The 13,227-nt window shown below is 69.6% G+C and overlaps 1 protein-coding gene across 2 annotated transcripts in view; it reads right to left on the reverse strand.

Annotated features, from left to right (window-relative positions):
* The window catches only part of LOC132207624 (utrophin-like), a 51,914-nt gene extending 39,350 nt beyond the window's left edge, over window positions 1-12,564 (reverse strand). For both annotated transcript variants that reach the window (XM_059643566.1, XM_059643565.1), the window contains exons 1-2: window positions 12,451-12,564; window positions 7,033-7,169 (exon numbers count right to left, since the gene is read on the reverse strand). In XM_059643566.1, the coding sequence (XP_059499549.1) occupies window positions 7,033-7,169; window positions 12,451-12,465 (152 nt within the window). In that variant the 5' untranslated portion in view covers window positions 12,466-12,564. The remainder of the gene's footprint in view (window positions 1-7,032; window positions 7,170-12,450) is intronic.
* Window positions 12,565-13,227: the final 663 nt, after the last annotated feature.

The raw sequence follows: 13,227 nt of genomic DNA on the forward strand, positions 1-13,227 counted from the left end.
GTGGGCGGGACGGGGCCGCGGGGGCCGGGCCGGGCCCCAGTGGGCGGGACGGGGCCGCGGGGGCCGGGCCGGGCCCCAGTGGGCGGGACGGGGCCGCGGGGGCCGGGCCGGGCCCCAGTGGGCGGGACGGGGGCCGCGGGGGCCGGGCCGGGCCCCAGTGGGCGGGACGGGGCCGCGGGGGCCGGGCCGGGCCCCAGTGGGCGGGACGGGGCCGCGGGGGCCGGGCCGGGCCCCAGTGGGCGGGACGGGGCCGCGGGGGCCGGGCCGGGCCCCAGTGGGCGGGACGGGGCCGCGGGGGCCGGGCCGGGCCCCAGTGGGCGGGACGGGGCCGCGGGGGCCGGGCCGGGCCCCAGTGGGCGGGACGGGGCCGCGGGGGCCGGGCCCCAGTGGGCGGGACGGGGCCGCGGGGGCCGGGCCGGGCCCCAGTGGGCGGGACGGGGCCGCGGGGGCCGGGCCCCAGTGGGCGGGACGGGGCCGCGGGGGCCGGGCCCCAGTGGGCGGGACGGGGCCGCGGGGGCCGGGCCCCAGTGGGCGGGACGGGGCCGCGGGGGCCGGGCCCCAGTGGGCGGGACGGGGCCGCGGGGGCCGGGCCCCAGTGGGCGGGACGGGGCCGCGGGGGCCGGGCCCCAGTGGGCGGGACGGGGCCGCGGGGGCCGGGCCCCAATGGGCGGGAGGGGGCTGCGGCGGACAGTACCTGAGAGCGGGTCAGGGCTGCGGTGGCAAATAGCTGTCCGCGGGGCAGGGGTGCGGGGGAGCCGGTCCCCGTGAGCGGGTCAGGGCCGCGGGGGACGGCCCCCGTGAGCGGGTCAGGGCCGCGGGGGACGGCCCCCGTGAGCGGGTCAGGGCCGCGGGGGACGGCCCCCGTGAGCGGGTCAGGGCCGCGGGGGACGGCCCCCGTGAGCGGGTCAGGGCCGCGGGGGACGGCCCCCGTGAGCGAGTCAGGGCCGCGGGGGACGGCCCCCGTGAGCGGGTCAGGCCATGGGGGACGGCCCCCGTGAGCGGGTCAGGGGTGCACGGGCCAGTCCCTGTGATCAGGTCAGGGCTGCGGCGGCCAGTACCTGTCAGCAGGACAGGAGTGCAGGCGGCAAATCGCTGAGCGCGGGTCAGGACTGCAGGGGGCCAGTCCTGGTGCACGGGTCAGGGCTGCGGGGGCCAGTCCTGGTGCACGGGTCAGGGCTGCGGGGGCCAGTCCTGGTGCACGGGTCAGGGCTGCGGGGGCCAGTCCCTGTCAGCGGGTCAGGGCTGCGGGGGCCAGTCGCTGTCAGCGGGTCCAGACAGAGGGCGCAAGTCGCTGTGAGCGGGTCAGTACGGAGAGGGCAAGAGGCTGTGAAGAGGTCAGGACAGCAGGGGCAAGAGGCTGGGAGCGGGTATTGACAGAGGAGGCAAGTCGCTGTCAGTTGCTAAGTACTGCAGGGGCAAGTGGCTGTGTGCGGGTGAGGACGGAGGGGGCAACGGGCTGTGAGGAGGAGGGTGGGCAAAGGAGCAGGGGGGTGAGGGAGGAGGCGGCGGTGGCGGGTGGGGGGAAATGAGGAGTAGGGGTAAAGGTAGGGGGGGAAAGGAGAAGGAAGGGTGGGGTGAAAGCAGGAGGGGGGGTTGGGGGGGAAAGGACGACGAGAGGGGTTTTGGGGGGGGGAGGAGGAGGAGGAGGAGGAGGAGGAGAGGGAAGGAGGAGGATGAGGGTGGGGGTGAAGGAGGAGGATGAGGGTGGGGGTGAGAGGGGAGGTGGAGGGTAGGGGTGAGAGGGGGAGGAGGGTGGGGGGAGTTGAGGAGGAGGAGGATGGTGGGGGGAATGGAGGAGGAGGGTGGGTGGGGGGAATGGAGGAGGGTGGGTGGGGGGAATGGAGGAGGAGGGTGGGTGGGGGGAATGGAGGAGGAGGGTGGGTGGAGTGGAGGAGGAGGAGGAGAAGGAGGAGGGTGGGGGTAGTGGAGGAGGAGGGAGAGGGTGGGGGGAGTGGAGGAGGAGGGGGCGCAGGTAAGGAGGAGCATGAGGAGGAGGGTGGTTGGGGGGAGGAGGAGGAAGGGGAGAGATCTGCAGATGCTGGAGAATCCAGTTTAACAAAGTGTGGAGCTGGATGAACACAACAGGCCAAGCAGCATCTCAGGAGCAAAAAGCTGACGTTCCGGGCCCAGACCCTCTGTCACAGACGGGGATGGGGTGGGGGAACTGGAATAAGTAGGGAGAGAGGGGGAGGCGGACCGAAGATGGAGAGAAAGCAAGCTTCAAAATCTCCCCTTCCCCCACTGCATCCCAAAACCAGCTCAGCTCGTCCCCTCCCCCCACTGCATCCCAAAACCAGCTCAGCTCGTCCCCTCCCCCCACTGCATCCCAAAACCAGCTCAGCTCATCCCCTCCCCCCACTGCATCCCAAAACCAGCTCAGCTCGTCCCCTCCCCCCACTGCATCCCAAAACCAGCACAGCTCCTCCCCTCCCCCCACTGCATCCCAAACCTGTTCTTCCTCTCACCCATCCCTCTGTCCCACCTCAAGCCACACCTCCATTTCCTACCTCTACCTCATCCTGCCTCCTTGACCTATCCATCTTCACTGGACTGACCTATCCTCTCCGACGTCACCTATACTCTCCTCTCTACCCATCTTGTTTCCTCTCCATCTTTGGTCCGCCTCTCCCTCTCTCCCTATTTATTCCAGTTCCCTCTCCCCATCCCCATCTCTGATGAAGGGTCTAGGCCCGAAACGTCAGCTTTTTGCTCCTGAGATGCTGCTTGGCCTGCTGTGTTCATCCAGCTCCACACTTTGTTCACGTGGATTCTCCAGCAACTGCAGTACCCCTTATCTCTCCTCCTCATCCACAACTCCTCCATTGCCCCGCAGCCCACTCCTCCTCCATCCACCCCACCCTCCTCCTACTCCGTGATAACAAAGGAGGAGCAAGAGGAGGGTTGGGGGGGAAGGAGGACGGTGGGGGTGGAATGAGGAGGAGGGGGGTCCGGGGTGGAAGGAGGAGGGGGGTCCGGGGTGGAAGGAGGAGGGGGGTCCGGGGTGGAAGGAGGAGGGGGGTCCGGGGTGGAAGGAGGAGGGGGGTCCGGGGTGGAAGGAGGAGGGGGGTCCGGGGTGGAAGGAGGAGGGGGGGGGTCCGGGGTGGAAGGAGGAGGGGGGGGGTCCGGGGTGGAAGGAGGAGGGGGGGGGTCCGGGGTGGAAGGAGGAGGGGGGGGGTCCGGGGTGGAAGGAGGAGGGGATTAAGGGGTGGAAGGAGGGGGGTCCGGGGTGGAAGGAGGAGGGGGGGGGTCCGGGGTGGAAGGAGGAGGGGATTAAGGGGTGGAAGGAGGAGGGGATTAAGGGGTGAAAGGAGGAGGGGAGCTGGGGGTGGAAGGAGGAGGGGGGTCGGGGGGAGGAAGAGGAGGGTGGGGAGGGGGGAGGTGGAGGGTGGGGGCAAAGAAGGGTGTGGAGAAGGGTGGTGGGGAAAGGAGGAGGACTGTGGGGGGGGCGATGGAGGAAGAGAGTCGGGGGGGGGAGAAGGAGGAGGGTGGGGTGGTTGCGAGCGCGACGGGCCGGCAGGGGGCACAGTCCCCGCGAGCGCGACGGGCCGGCAGGGGGCACAGTCCCCGCGAGCGCGACGGGCCGGCAGGGGGCACAGTCCCCGCGAGCGCGACGGGCCGGCAGGGGGCACAGTCCCCGCGAGCGCGACGGGACGGCAGGGGGCACAGTCCCCGCGAGCGCGACGGGACGGCAGGGGGCACAGTCCCCGCGAGCGCGACGGGACGGCAGGGGGCACAGTCCCCGCGAGCGCGACGGGCCGGCAGGGGGCACAGTCCCCGCGAGCGCGACGGGCCGGCAGGGGGCACAGTCCCCGCGAGCGCGACGGGCCGGCAGGGGGCACAGTCCCCGCGAGCGCGACGGGCCGGCAGGGGGCACAGTCCCCGCGAGCGCGACGGGCCGGCAGGGGGCACAGTCCCCGCGAGCGCGACGGGCCGGCAGGGGGCACAGTCCCCGCGAGCGCGACGGGCCGGCAGGGGGCACAGTCCCCGCGAGCGCGACGGGCCGGCAGGGGGCACAGTCCCCGCGAGCGCGACGGGCCGGCAGGGGGCACAGTCCCCGCGAGCGCGACGGGCCGGCAGGGGGCACAGTCCCCGCGAGCGCGACGGGCCGGCAGGGGGCACAGTCCCCGCGAGCGCGACGGGCCGGCAGGGGGCACAGTCCCCGCGAGCGCGACGGGCCGGCAGGGGGCACAGTCCCCGCGAGCGCGACGGGCCGGCAGGGGGCACAGTCCCCGCGAGCGCGACGGGCCGGCAGGGGGCACAGTCCCCGCGAGCGCGACGGGCCGGCAGGGGGCACAGTCCCCGCGAGCGCGACGGGCCGGCAGGGGGCACAGTCCCCGCGAGCGCGACGGGCCGGCAGGGGGCACAGTCCCCGCGAGCGCGACGGGCCGGCAGGGGGCACAGTCCCCGCGAGCGCGACGGGCCGGCAGGGGGCACAGTCCCCGCGAGCGCGACGGGCCGGCAGGGGGCACAGTCCCCGCGAGCGCGACGGGCCGGCAGGGGGCACAGTCCCCGCGAGCGCGACGGGCCGGCAGGGGGCACAGTCCCCGCGAGCGCGACGGGCCGGCAGGGGGCACAGTCCCCGCGAGCGCGACGGGCCGGCAGGGGGCACAGTCCCCGCGAGCGCGACGGGCCGGCAGGGGGCACAGTCCCCGCGAGCGCGACGGGCCGGCAGGGGGCACAGTCCCCGCGAGCGCGACGGGCCGGCAGGGGGCACAGTCCCCGCGAGCGCGACGGGCCGGCAGGGGGCACAGTCCCCGCGAGCGCGACGGGCCGGCAGGGGGCACAGTCCCCGCGAGCGCGACGGGCCGGCAGGGGGCACAGTCCCCGCGAGCGCGACGGGCCGGCAGGGGGCACAGTCCCCGCGAGCGCGACGGGCCGGCAGGGGGCACAGTCCCCGCGAGCGCGACGGGCCGGCAGGGGGCACAGTCCCCGCGAGCGCGACGGGCCGGCAGGGGGCACAGTCCCCGCGAGCGCGACGGGCCGGCAGGGGGCACAGTCCCCGCGAGCGCGACGGGCCGGCAGGGGGCACAGTCCCCGCGAGCGCGACGGGCCGGCAGGGGGCACAGTCCCCGCGAGCGCGACGGGCCGGCAGGGGGCACAGTCCCCGCGAGCGCGACGGGCCGGCAGGGGGCACAGTCCCCGCGAGCGCGACGGGCCGGCAGGGGGCACAGTCCCCGCGAGCGCGACGGGCCGGCAGGGGGCACAGTCCCCGCGAGCGCGACGGGCCGGCAGGGGGCACAGTCCCCGCGAGCGCGACGGGCCGGCAGGGGGCACAGTCCCCGCGAGCGCGACGGGCCGGCAGGGGGCACAGTCCCCGCGAGCGCGACGGGCCGGCAGGGGGCACAGTCCCCGCGAGCGCGACGGGCCGGCAGGGGGCACAGTCCCCGCGAGCGCGACGGGCCGGCAGGGGGCACAGTCCCCGCGAGCGCGACGGGCCGGCAGGGGGCACAGTCCCCGCGAGCGCGACGGGCCGGCAGGGGGCACAGTCCCCGCGAGCGCGACGGGCCGGCGGGGGCACAGTCCCCGCGAGCGCGACGGGCCGGCAGGGGGCACAGTCCCCGCGAGCGCGACGGGCCGGCGGGGGCACAGTCCCCGCGAGCGCGCCGGGCCGGCGGGGGCACAGTCCCCGCGAGCGCGCCGGGCCGGCGGGGGCACAGTCCCCGCGAGCGCGCCGGGCCGGCGGGGGCACAGTCCCCGCGAGCGCGCCGGGCCGGCGGGGGCACAGTCCCCGCGAGCGCGCCGGGCCGGCGGGGGCACAGTCCCCGCGAGCGCGCCGGGCCGGCGGGGGCACAGTCCCCGCGAGCGGGCCGGGCCGGCGGGGGCACAGTCCCCGCGAGCGGGCCGGGCCGGCGGGGGCACAGTCCCCGCGAGCGGGCCGGGCCGGCGGGGGCACAGTCCCCCGCGAGCGGGCCGGGCCGGCGGGGGCACAGTCCCCGCGAGCGGGCCGGGCCGGCGGGGGCACAGTCCCCGCGAGCGGCAGAGGGCCGCGGGGGCACAGCCCCCGCGAGCGGCAGAGGGCCGCGGGGGCACAGTCCCCTCGAGCGGCAGAGGGCCGCGGGGGCACAGTCCCCGCGAGCGGGCCGGGCCGGCGGGGGCACAGTCCCCGCGAGCGGCAGAGGGCCGCGGGGGCACAGTCCCCGCGAGCGGCAGAGGGCCGCGGGGGCACAGTCCCCGCGAGCGGCAGAGGGCCGCGGGGGCACCGTCCCCGCGAGCGGCAGAGGGCCGCGGGGGCACCGTCCCCGCGAGCGGCAGAGGGCCGCGGGGGCACCGTCCCCGTGAGCGGCAGAGGGCCGCGGGGGCACCGTCCCCGTGAGCGGCAGAGGGCCGCGGGGGCACCGTCCCCGTGAGCGGCAGAGGGCCGCGGGGGCACCGTCCCCGTGAGCGGCAGAGGGCCGCGGGGGCACCGTCCCCGTGAGCGGCAGAGGGCCGCGGGGGCACCGTCCCCGTGAGCGGCAGAGGGCCGCGGGGGCACAGTCCCCGTGAGCGGCAGAGGGCCGCGGGGGCACAGTCCCCGTGAGCGGCAGAGGGCCGCGGGGGCACAGTCCCCGTGAGCGGCAGAGGGCCGCGGGGGCACAGTCCCCGTGAGCGGCAGAGGGCTGCGGGGGCACAGTCCCCGTGAGCGGCAGAGGGCTGCGGGGGCACAGTCCCTGTGAGCGGCAGAGGGCTGCGGGGGCACAGTCCCTGTGAGCGGCAGAGGACTGCGGGGGCCAGTGCCTGTGAGCGGCAGAGGACTGCGGGGGCCAGTCCCTGTGAGCGGGACAGGGCTGCGGGGGCCAGTCCTTGTCAGCGGGTCAGGGCTGCGGGGGCCCAGTCGTCAGCAGATGTACTCTCTGCGTAACTACACTGTTTTGCAGCTGAGAGGTCCAATGATATCAGTTAAGCCCACCTTGTTTTTGTGTTGTCTACTTCTGACATATGCGCAAATGGACAACCTCACTCTCCTGCAAAGCTGCAGAATGAATAATGCTGCAATATTTGTCAACTCCCAAATGGGCGTTGATACATTCGTAAATCTCTCATCAATAAACTTACCTCTCAAGGTTCTCGCCTTCTAGAACTGTTTGTACTAGTAAATAACTCAAGCGAGGATGTTTGGCAAAGTGTTTCTTTGATCTGAACTTATTTCTCAGCACCTTGCTGAAATCACGCACATCTTCACCTGATGTTGTCTAAAAATGTAAAATAAAACAAATTTAGTTAAGAATGAATAATGAACCAATCTCCTCAACTCACTCTATAATCCATGCTATCGCTGCTAAATGTCTTTGAGGATGTAAAATTAAAGAGTCTGCAATTCTGAGGGAAAAAGTCACTATCTTTCTGTAGGATTATGATAAAAGTTAGATATGTCTGAATGTGAATTTCGAACAATTAAGCTTGAGTTTCAGAGAGTCATACAGCATGAAAAAAGATCCTTTGGTCCAACCAGTCTATGCTGATCACAATCCCAAACTCAACTAGTTCCACCTGCCTGTGCTTGGCCCATATCTTTCCAAACATTTCTATCATCTTTCTATCTTCTGGCTACAACATCACCTCAACAGAATTCTCCATCTTGTGGTCAAATACTAAAACTATACAATTAAGTCATTTCAAATGATACACAGATCCAGGATTCACATTAGTGGCCTTTCTGGTTGAATTGCTAATTATTTTAACAATAGTGCATTTTTTGTCCAATTATGCCATGTATAATTACTGATCCAAAATTCATCTCATTGGGTTTTTTTTTTGGTTTTTTGTATTGAGTCAAAGATGAGATCAATACATTGGTGAGAAATTATCTTGGTTTGCAGATTCAAAGTCACTATAGTCCCAGACGGGACCACAGGACTGCTCTCACAGTAGACAGAGAGATAACTGGAGGTGGTTTAAATTGAAGGTTGCCACACCTCAGATGAGGAGACAGGTTGAGAAGGAGACTCCTTCATACTAACTTCAGACAGTGTAGGATTTCATGCTGTTGGTATCACTCTGAATTACAAACCAGCCAACTGAGCTAACTGGCTCCCAGGCAAAATATGCAATCAGTTTGGGTAGAGATATCAACACCAAAGGAAAGTCGTCACAGCTGTGACAGTTTCAGATTCATACATCCCCTGACAGAAGATACAGGCCAGGAGAGCATCCAGTCTATAGACCAAGAGGTAATCGGATCTTGTAAGAAAGATGTTACAATAAACTGTGAATCCAATTGGCACAGGTAGCCCGGAGGATTCTTTTTGTATTCACGGGATGTGGATGTTGCTGGCTAAGCCCAATTGGGAGGAACGGATGGCTGGAGGACGAGGTGGGGGGAAAGGAGCAGACGAGGTGGGGGAAAGGAGCAGGACGAGGTGGGGGGAAAGGAGCAGGACGAGGTGGGGGGAAAGGAGCAGGACGAGGTGGGGGGAAAGGAGCAGGACGAGGTGGGGGAAAGGAGCAGGACGAGGTGGGGGGAAAGGAGCAGGACGAGGTGCGGGGGAAAGGAGCAGGACGAGGTGGGGGGAAAGGAGCAGGACGAGGTGGGGGGAAAGGAGCAGGACGAGGTGGGGGGAAAGGAGCAGGACGAGGTGGGGGGAAAGGAGCAGGACGAGGTGGGGGGAAAGGAGCAGGACGAGGTGGGGGAAAGGAGCAGGACGAGGTGGGGGGAAAGGAGCAGGACGAGGTGGGGGGAAAGGAGCAGGACGAGGTGGGGGGAAAGGAGCAGGACGAGGTGGGGGGAAAGGAGCAGGACGAGGTGGGGGGAAAGGAGCAGGACGAGGTGGGGGGAAAGGAGCAGGACGAGGTGGGGGGAAAGGAGCAGGACGAGGTGGGGGGAAAGGAGCAGGACGAGGTGGGGGGAAAGGAGCAGGACGAGGTGGGGGGAAAGGAGCAGGACGAGGTGGGGAAAGGAGCAGGACGAGGTGGGGGGAAAGGAGCAGGACGAGGTGGGGGGAAAGGAGCAGGACGAGGTGGGGGGAAAGGAGCAGGACGAGGTGGGGGGAAAGGAGCAGGACGAGGTGGGGGGAAAGGAGCAGGACGAGGTGGGGGGAAAGGAGCAGGACGAGGTGGGGGGAAAGGAGCAGGACGAGGTGGGGGGAAAGGAGCAGGACGAGGTGGGGGGAAAGGAGCAGGACGAGGTGGGGGGAAAGGAGCAGGACGAGGTGGGGGGAAAGGAGCAGGACGAGGTGGGGGGAAAGGAGCAGGACGAGGTGGGGGGAAAGGAGCAGGACGAGGTGGGGGGAAAGGAGCAGGACGAGGTGGGGGGAAAGGAGCAGGACGAGGTGGGGGGAAAGGAGCAGGACGAGGTGGGGGGAAAGGAGCAGGACGAGGTGGGGGGAAAGGAGCAGGACGAGGTGGGGGGAAAGGAGCAGGACGAGGTGGGGGGAAAGGAGCAGGACGAGGTGGGGGGAAAGGAGCAGGACGAGGTGGGGGGAAAGGAGCAGGACGAGGTGGGGGGAAAGGAGCAGGACGAGGTGGGGGGAAAGGAGCAGGACGAGGTGGGGGGAAAGGAGCAGGACGAGGTGGGGGGAAAGGAGCAGGACGAGGTGGGGGGGGAAAGGAGCAGGACGAGGTGGGGGGAAAGGAGCAGGACGAGGTGGGGGGAAAGGAGCAGGACGAGGTGGGGGGAAAGGAGCAGGACGAGGTGGGGGGAAAGGAGCAGGACGAGGTGGGGGGAAAGGAGCAGGACGAGGTGGGGGGAAAGGAGCAGGACGAGGTGGGGGGAAAGGAGCAGGACGAGGTGGGGGGAAAGGAGCAGGACGAGGTGGGGGGAAAGGAGCAGGACGAGGTGGGGGGAAAGGAGCAGGACGAGGTGGGGGGAAAGGAGCAGGACGAGGTGGGGGGAAAGGAGCAGGACGAGGTGGGGGGAAAGGAGCAGGACGAGGTGGGGGGAAAGGAGCAGGACGAGGTGGGGGGAAAGGAGCAGGACGAGGTGGGGGAAAGGAGCAGGACGAGGTGGGGGGAAAGGAGCAGGACGAGGTGGGGGGAAAGGAGCAGGACGAGGTGGGGGGAAAGGAGCAGGACGAGGTGGGGGGAAAGGAGCAGGACGAGGTGGGGGGAAAGGAGCAGGACGAGGTGGGGGGAAAGGAGCAGGACGAGGTGGGGGGAAAGGAGCAGGACGAGGTGGGGGGAAAGGAGCAGGACGAGGTGGGGGGAAAGGAGCAGGACGAGGTGGGGGGAAAGGAGCAGGACGAGGGGGGGGGAAAGGAGCAGGACGAGGGGGGGGGAAAGGAGCAGGACGAGGGGGGGGGAAAGGAGCAGGACGCAGGACGAGGGGGGGGGGAAAGGAGCAGGACGAGGGGGGGGGAAAGGAGCAGGACGAGGGGGGGGGGAAAAGGAGCAGGACGAGGGGGGGGGAAAGGAGCAGGACGAGGGGGGGGGAAAGGAGCAGGACGAGGGGGGGGAAAGGAGCAGGACGAGGGGGGGGAAAGGAGCAGGACGAGGGGGGGGAAAGGAGCAGGACGAGGGGGGGGGAAAGGAGCAGGACGGGGGGGGGGAAAGGAGCAGGACGAGGGGGGGGGAAAGGAGCAGGACGAGGGGGGGGAAAGGAGCAGGACGAGGGGGGGGGAAAGGAGCAGGACGAGGGGGGGGAAAGGAGCAGGACGAGGGGGGGGGAAAGGAGCAGGACGAGGGGGGGGGGAAAGGAGCAGGACGAGGGGGGAGGAAAGGAGCAGGACGAGGGGGGGGGAAAGGAGCAGGACGAGGGGGGGGGAAAGGAGCAGGACGAGGGGGGGGAAAGGAGCAGGACGAGGGGGGGGGAAAGGAGCAGGACGAGGGGGGGGAAAGGAGCAGGACGAGGGGGGGGGAAAGGAGCAGGACGAGGGGGGGGGAAGGAGCAGGACGAGGGGGGGGAAAGGAGCAGGACGAGGGGGGGGGGGAAGGAGCAGGACGGGGGGGGGGGAAGGAGCAGGACGGGGGGGGGGGAAGGAGCAGGACGAGGGGGGAAGGAGCAGACGAGGGGACGAGGGGGGAAGGAGCAGGACGAGGAGGGGGGAAGGAGCAGGACGAGGGGGGGGAAAGGAGCAGGACGGGGGGGGGGAAAGGAGCAGGACGGGGGGGGGGAAAGGAGCAGGACGGGGGGGGGGGAAGGAGCAGGACGGGGGGGGGGGAAGGAGCAGGACGGGGGGGGGGGGAGGAGCAGGACGGGGGGGGGGAAGGAGCAGGACGGGGGGGGGAAGGAGCAGGACGGGGGGGGGGAAGGAGCAGGACGGGGGGGGGGAAGGAGCAGGACGGGGGGGGGGAAGGAGCAGGACGAGGGGGGACGAGTGGGGGGGAAGGAGCAGGACGAGGAGGGGGGAAGGAGCAGGACGGGGGGGGGGGAAGGAGCAGGACGGGGGGGGGGAAGGAGCAGGACGGGGGGGGGAAGGAGCAGGACGAGGGGGGGGAAGGAGCAGGACGAGGAGGGGGGAAGGAGCAGGACGAGGGGGGGGAAAGGAGCAGGACGGGGGGGGGGAAAGGAGCAGGACGGGGGGGGGGAAAGGAGCAGGACGGGGGGGGGGGAAGGAGCAGGACGGGGGGGGGGAAGGAGCAGGACGGGGGGGGGGAAGGAGCAGGACGGGGGGGGGGGGGAAGGAGCAGGACGGGGGGGGGAAGGAGCAGGACGGGGGGGGGAAGGAGCAGGACGGGGGGGGGAAGGAGCAGGACGAGGGGGGACGAGGGGGGGGGAAGGAGCAGGACGAGGAGGGGGGAAGGAGCAGGACGGGGGGGGGAAGGAGCAGGACGGGGGGGGGAAGGAGCAGGACGGGGGGGGGAAGGAGCAGGACGGGGGGGGGGGAAGGAGCAGGACGGGGGGGGGGGAAGGAGCAGGACGGGGGGGGGGGAAGGAGCAGGACGGGGGGGGGGGAAGGAGCAGGACGGGGGGGGGAAGGAGCAGGACGGGGGGGGGGAAGGAGCAGGACGGGGGGGGGGAAGGAGCAGGACGGGGGGGGGGAAGGAGCAGGACGGGGGGGGGGGAAGAAGCAGGACGGGGGGGGGGAAGAAGCAGGACGGGGGGGGGGAAGAAGCAGGACGGGGGGGGGAAGAAGCAGGACGGGGGGGGGAAGAAGCAGGACGGGGGGGGAAGAAGCAGGACGGGGGGGGAAGAAGCAGGACGGGGGGGGAAGAAGCAGGACGAGGGGGGGGGGGAAGGAGCAGGACGAGGGTGGGGGGGAAGGAGGAAGGGAGATGAACACAGCAGACAGGCTGACATCACCTCTCCACCCAGAATATTCAGACCCTTCAGAAGCGTTTCTCCCTGCGACTCCTGAGACAGACTCTCGCAGCCATGCGCCGGCACCTCCACACACTGCAATCCAGCCCCAGCTCAGAGCCTCCCTCTCCCAGACCTGCTAAGGACCCCTGCTGTTTTTTATCCTCCGCAGGATCCACAGTCTGAACACCCAGTTCCACTCAGCTTTACTGGACACCAAAAATCCCAAGTACAAGCAACTCACGGGCCCCGGCCACCCACAAGAGGATTCCTGCGCCTCGCAAATCCCGAGTCTCTACCTGCCCCGCCGCCATTGACCATGAAGTCACGGCCGGAGACCCCACCGATGACGTCACATCCGCCTCCGCCGGCCACAAAACTTGCGGAAACGCTGCCGCAGTCACCACATCCACTTCCACGTAATACACCTCACACACCACCCTCACCGCAGCTGGAGCCGCCCTCCCCGCACTCCAACCGCCGACGGAACCCCGCCCACGGCCGACGCCGACGGAACCCCGCCCAAGGCCGAGGGAGCCCCGCCCACGGCCGACGGAACCCCGCCCACGGCCGACGCCGAGAGAACCCCGCCCACGGCCGACGGAACCCCGCCCACGGCCGAAGCCGACGGAACCCCGCCCACGGCCGACGACCTCATCGCTCCGCCCACAGCCAGCAACCCCAGCGGAGACAGCCACACCCGGCCCTGCCGCATGTTCACCTTCCCCCCAGACCTCCCACTGACTGAGGACGAATGGTCAGTCCTCAGTCAGGGGCTCACCTTTGTTCCCCTACAACCAAACATCAACAAATACCAGTCACGATTGGACATAGAGCAGTTTTCCCACCGTCTTCGCCTCCACGCCTACTTCTTCAACCGGGAACCTAACCCTCCCTCCACTGACCCCTTCACCCGCTTCCAACACAAGTCCTACTCCTGGACACCACCCCCAGGCCTCTTACCCTCCCTCGACCTCTCCATCTCCAACTGCCATCGAGACATTAACCGCCTCAACCTCTCCACCCCTCTCACCCACTCCAACCTCTTCCCCGCAGAACGGGCAGCCCTCCGCTCC

This window comes from Stegostoma tigrinum, unplaced genomic scaffold (assembly GCF_030684315.1).
Source record: "Stegostoma tigrinum isolate sSteTig4 unplaced genomic scaffold, sSteTig4.hap1 scaffold_112, whole genome shotgun sequence".
Lineage (NCBI taxonomy): Eukaryota > Metazoa > Chordata > Chondrichthyes > Orectolobiformes > Stegostomatidae > Stegostoma > Stegostoma tigrinum.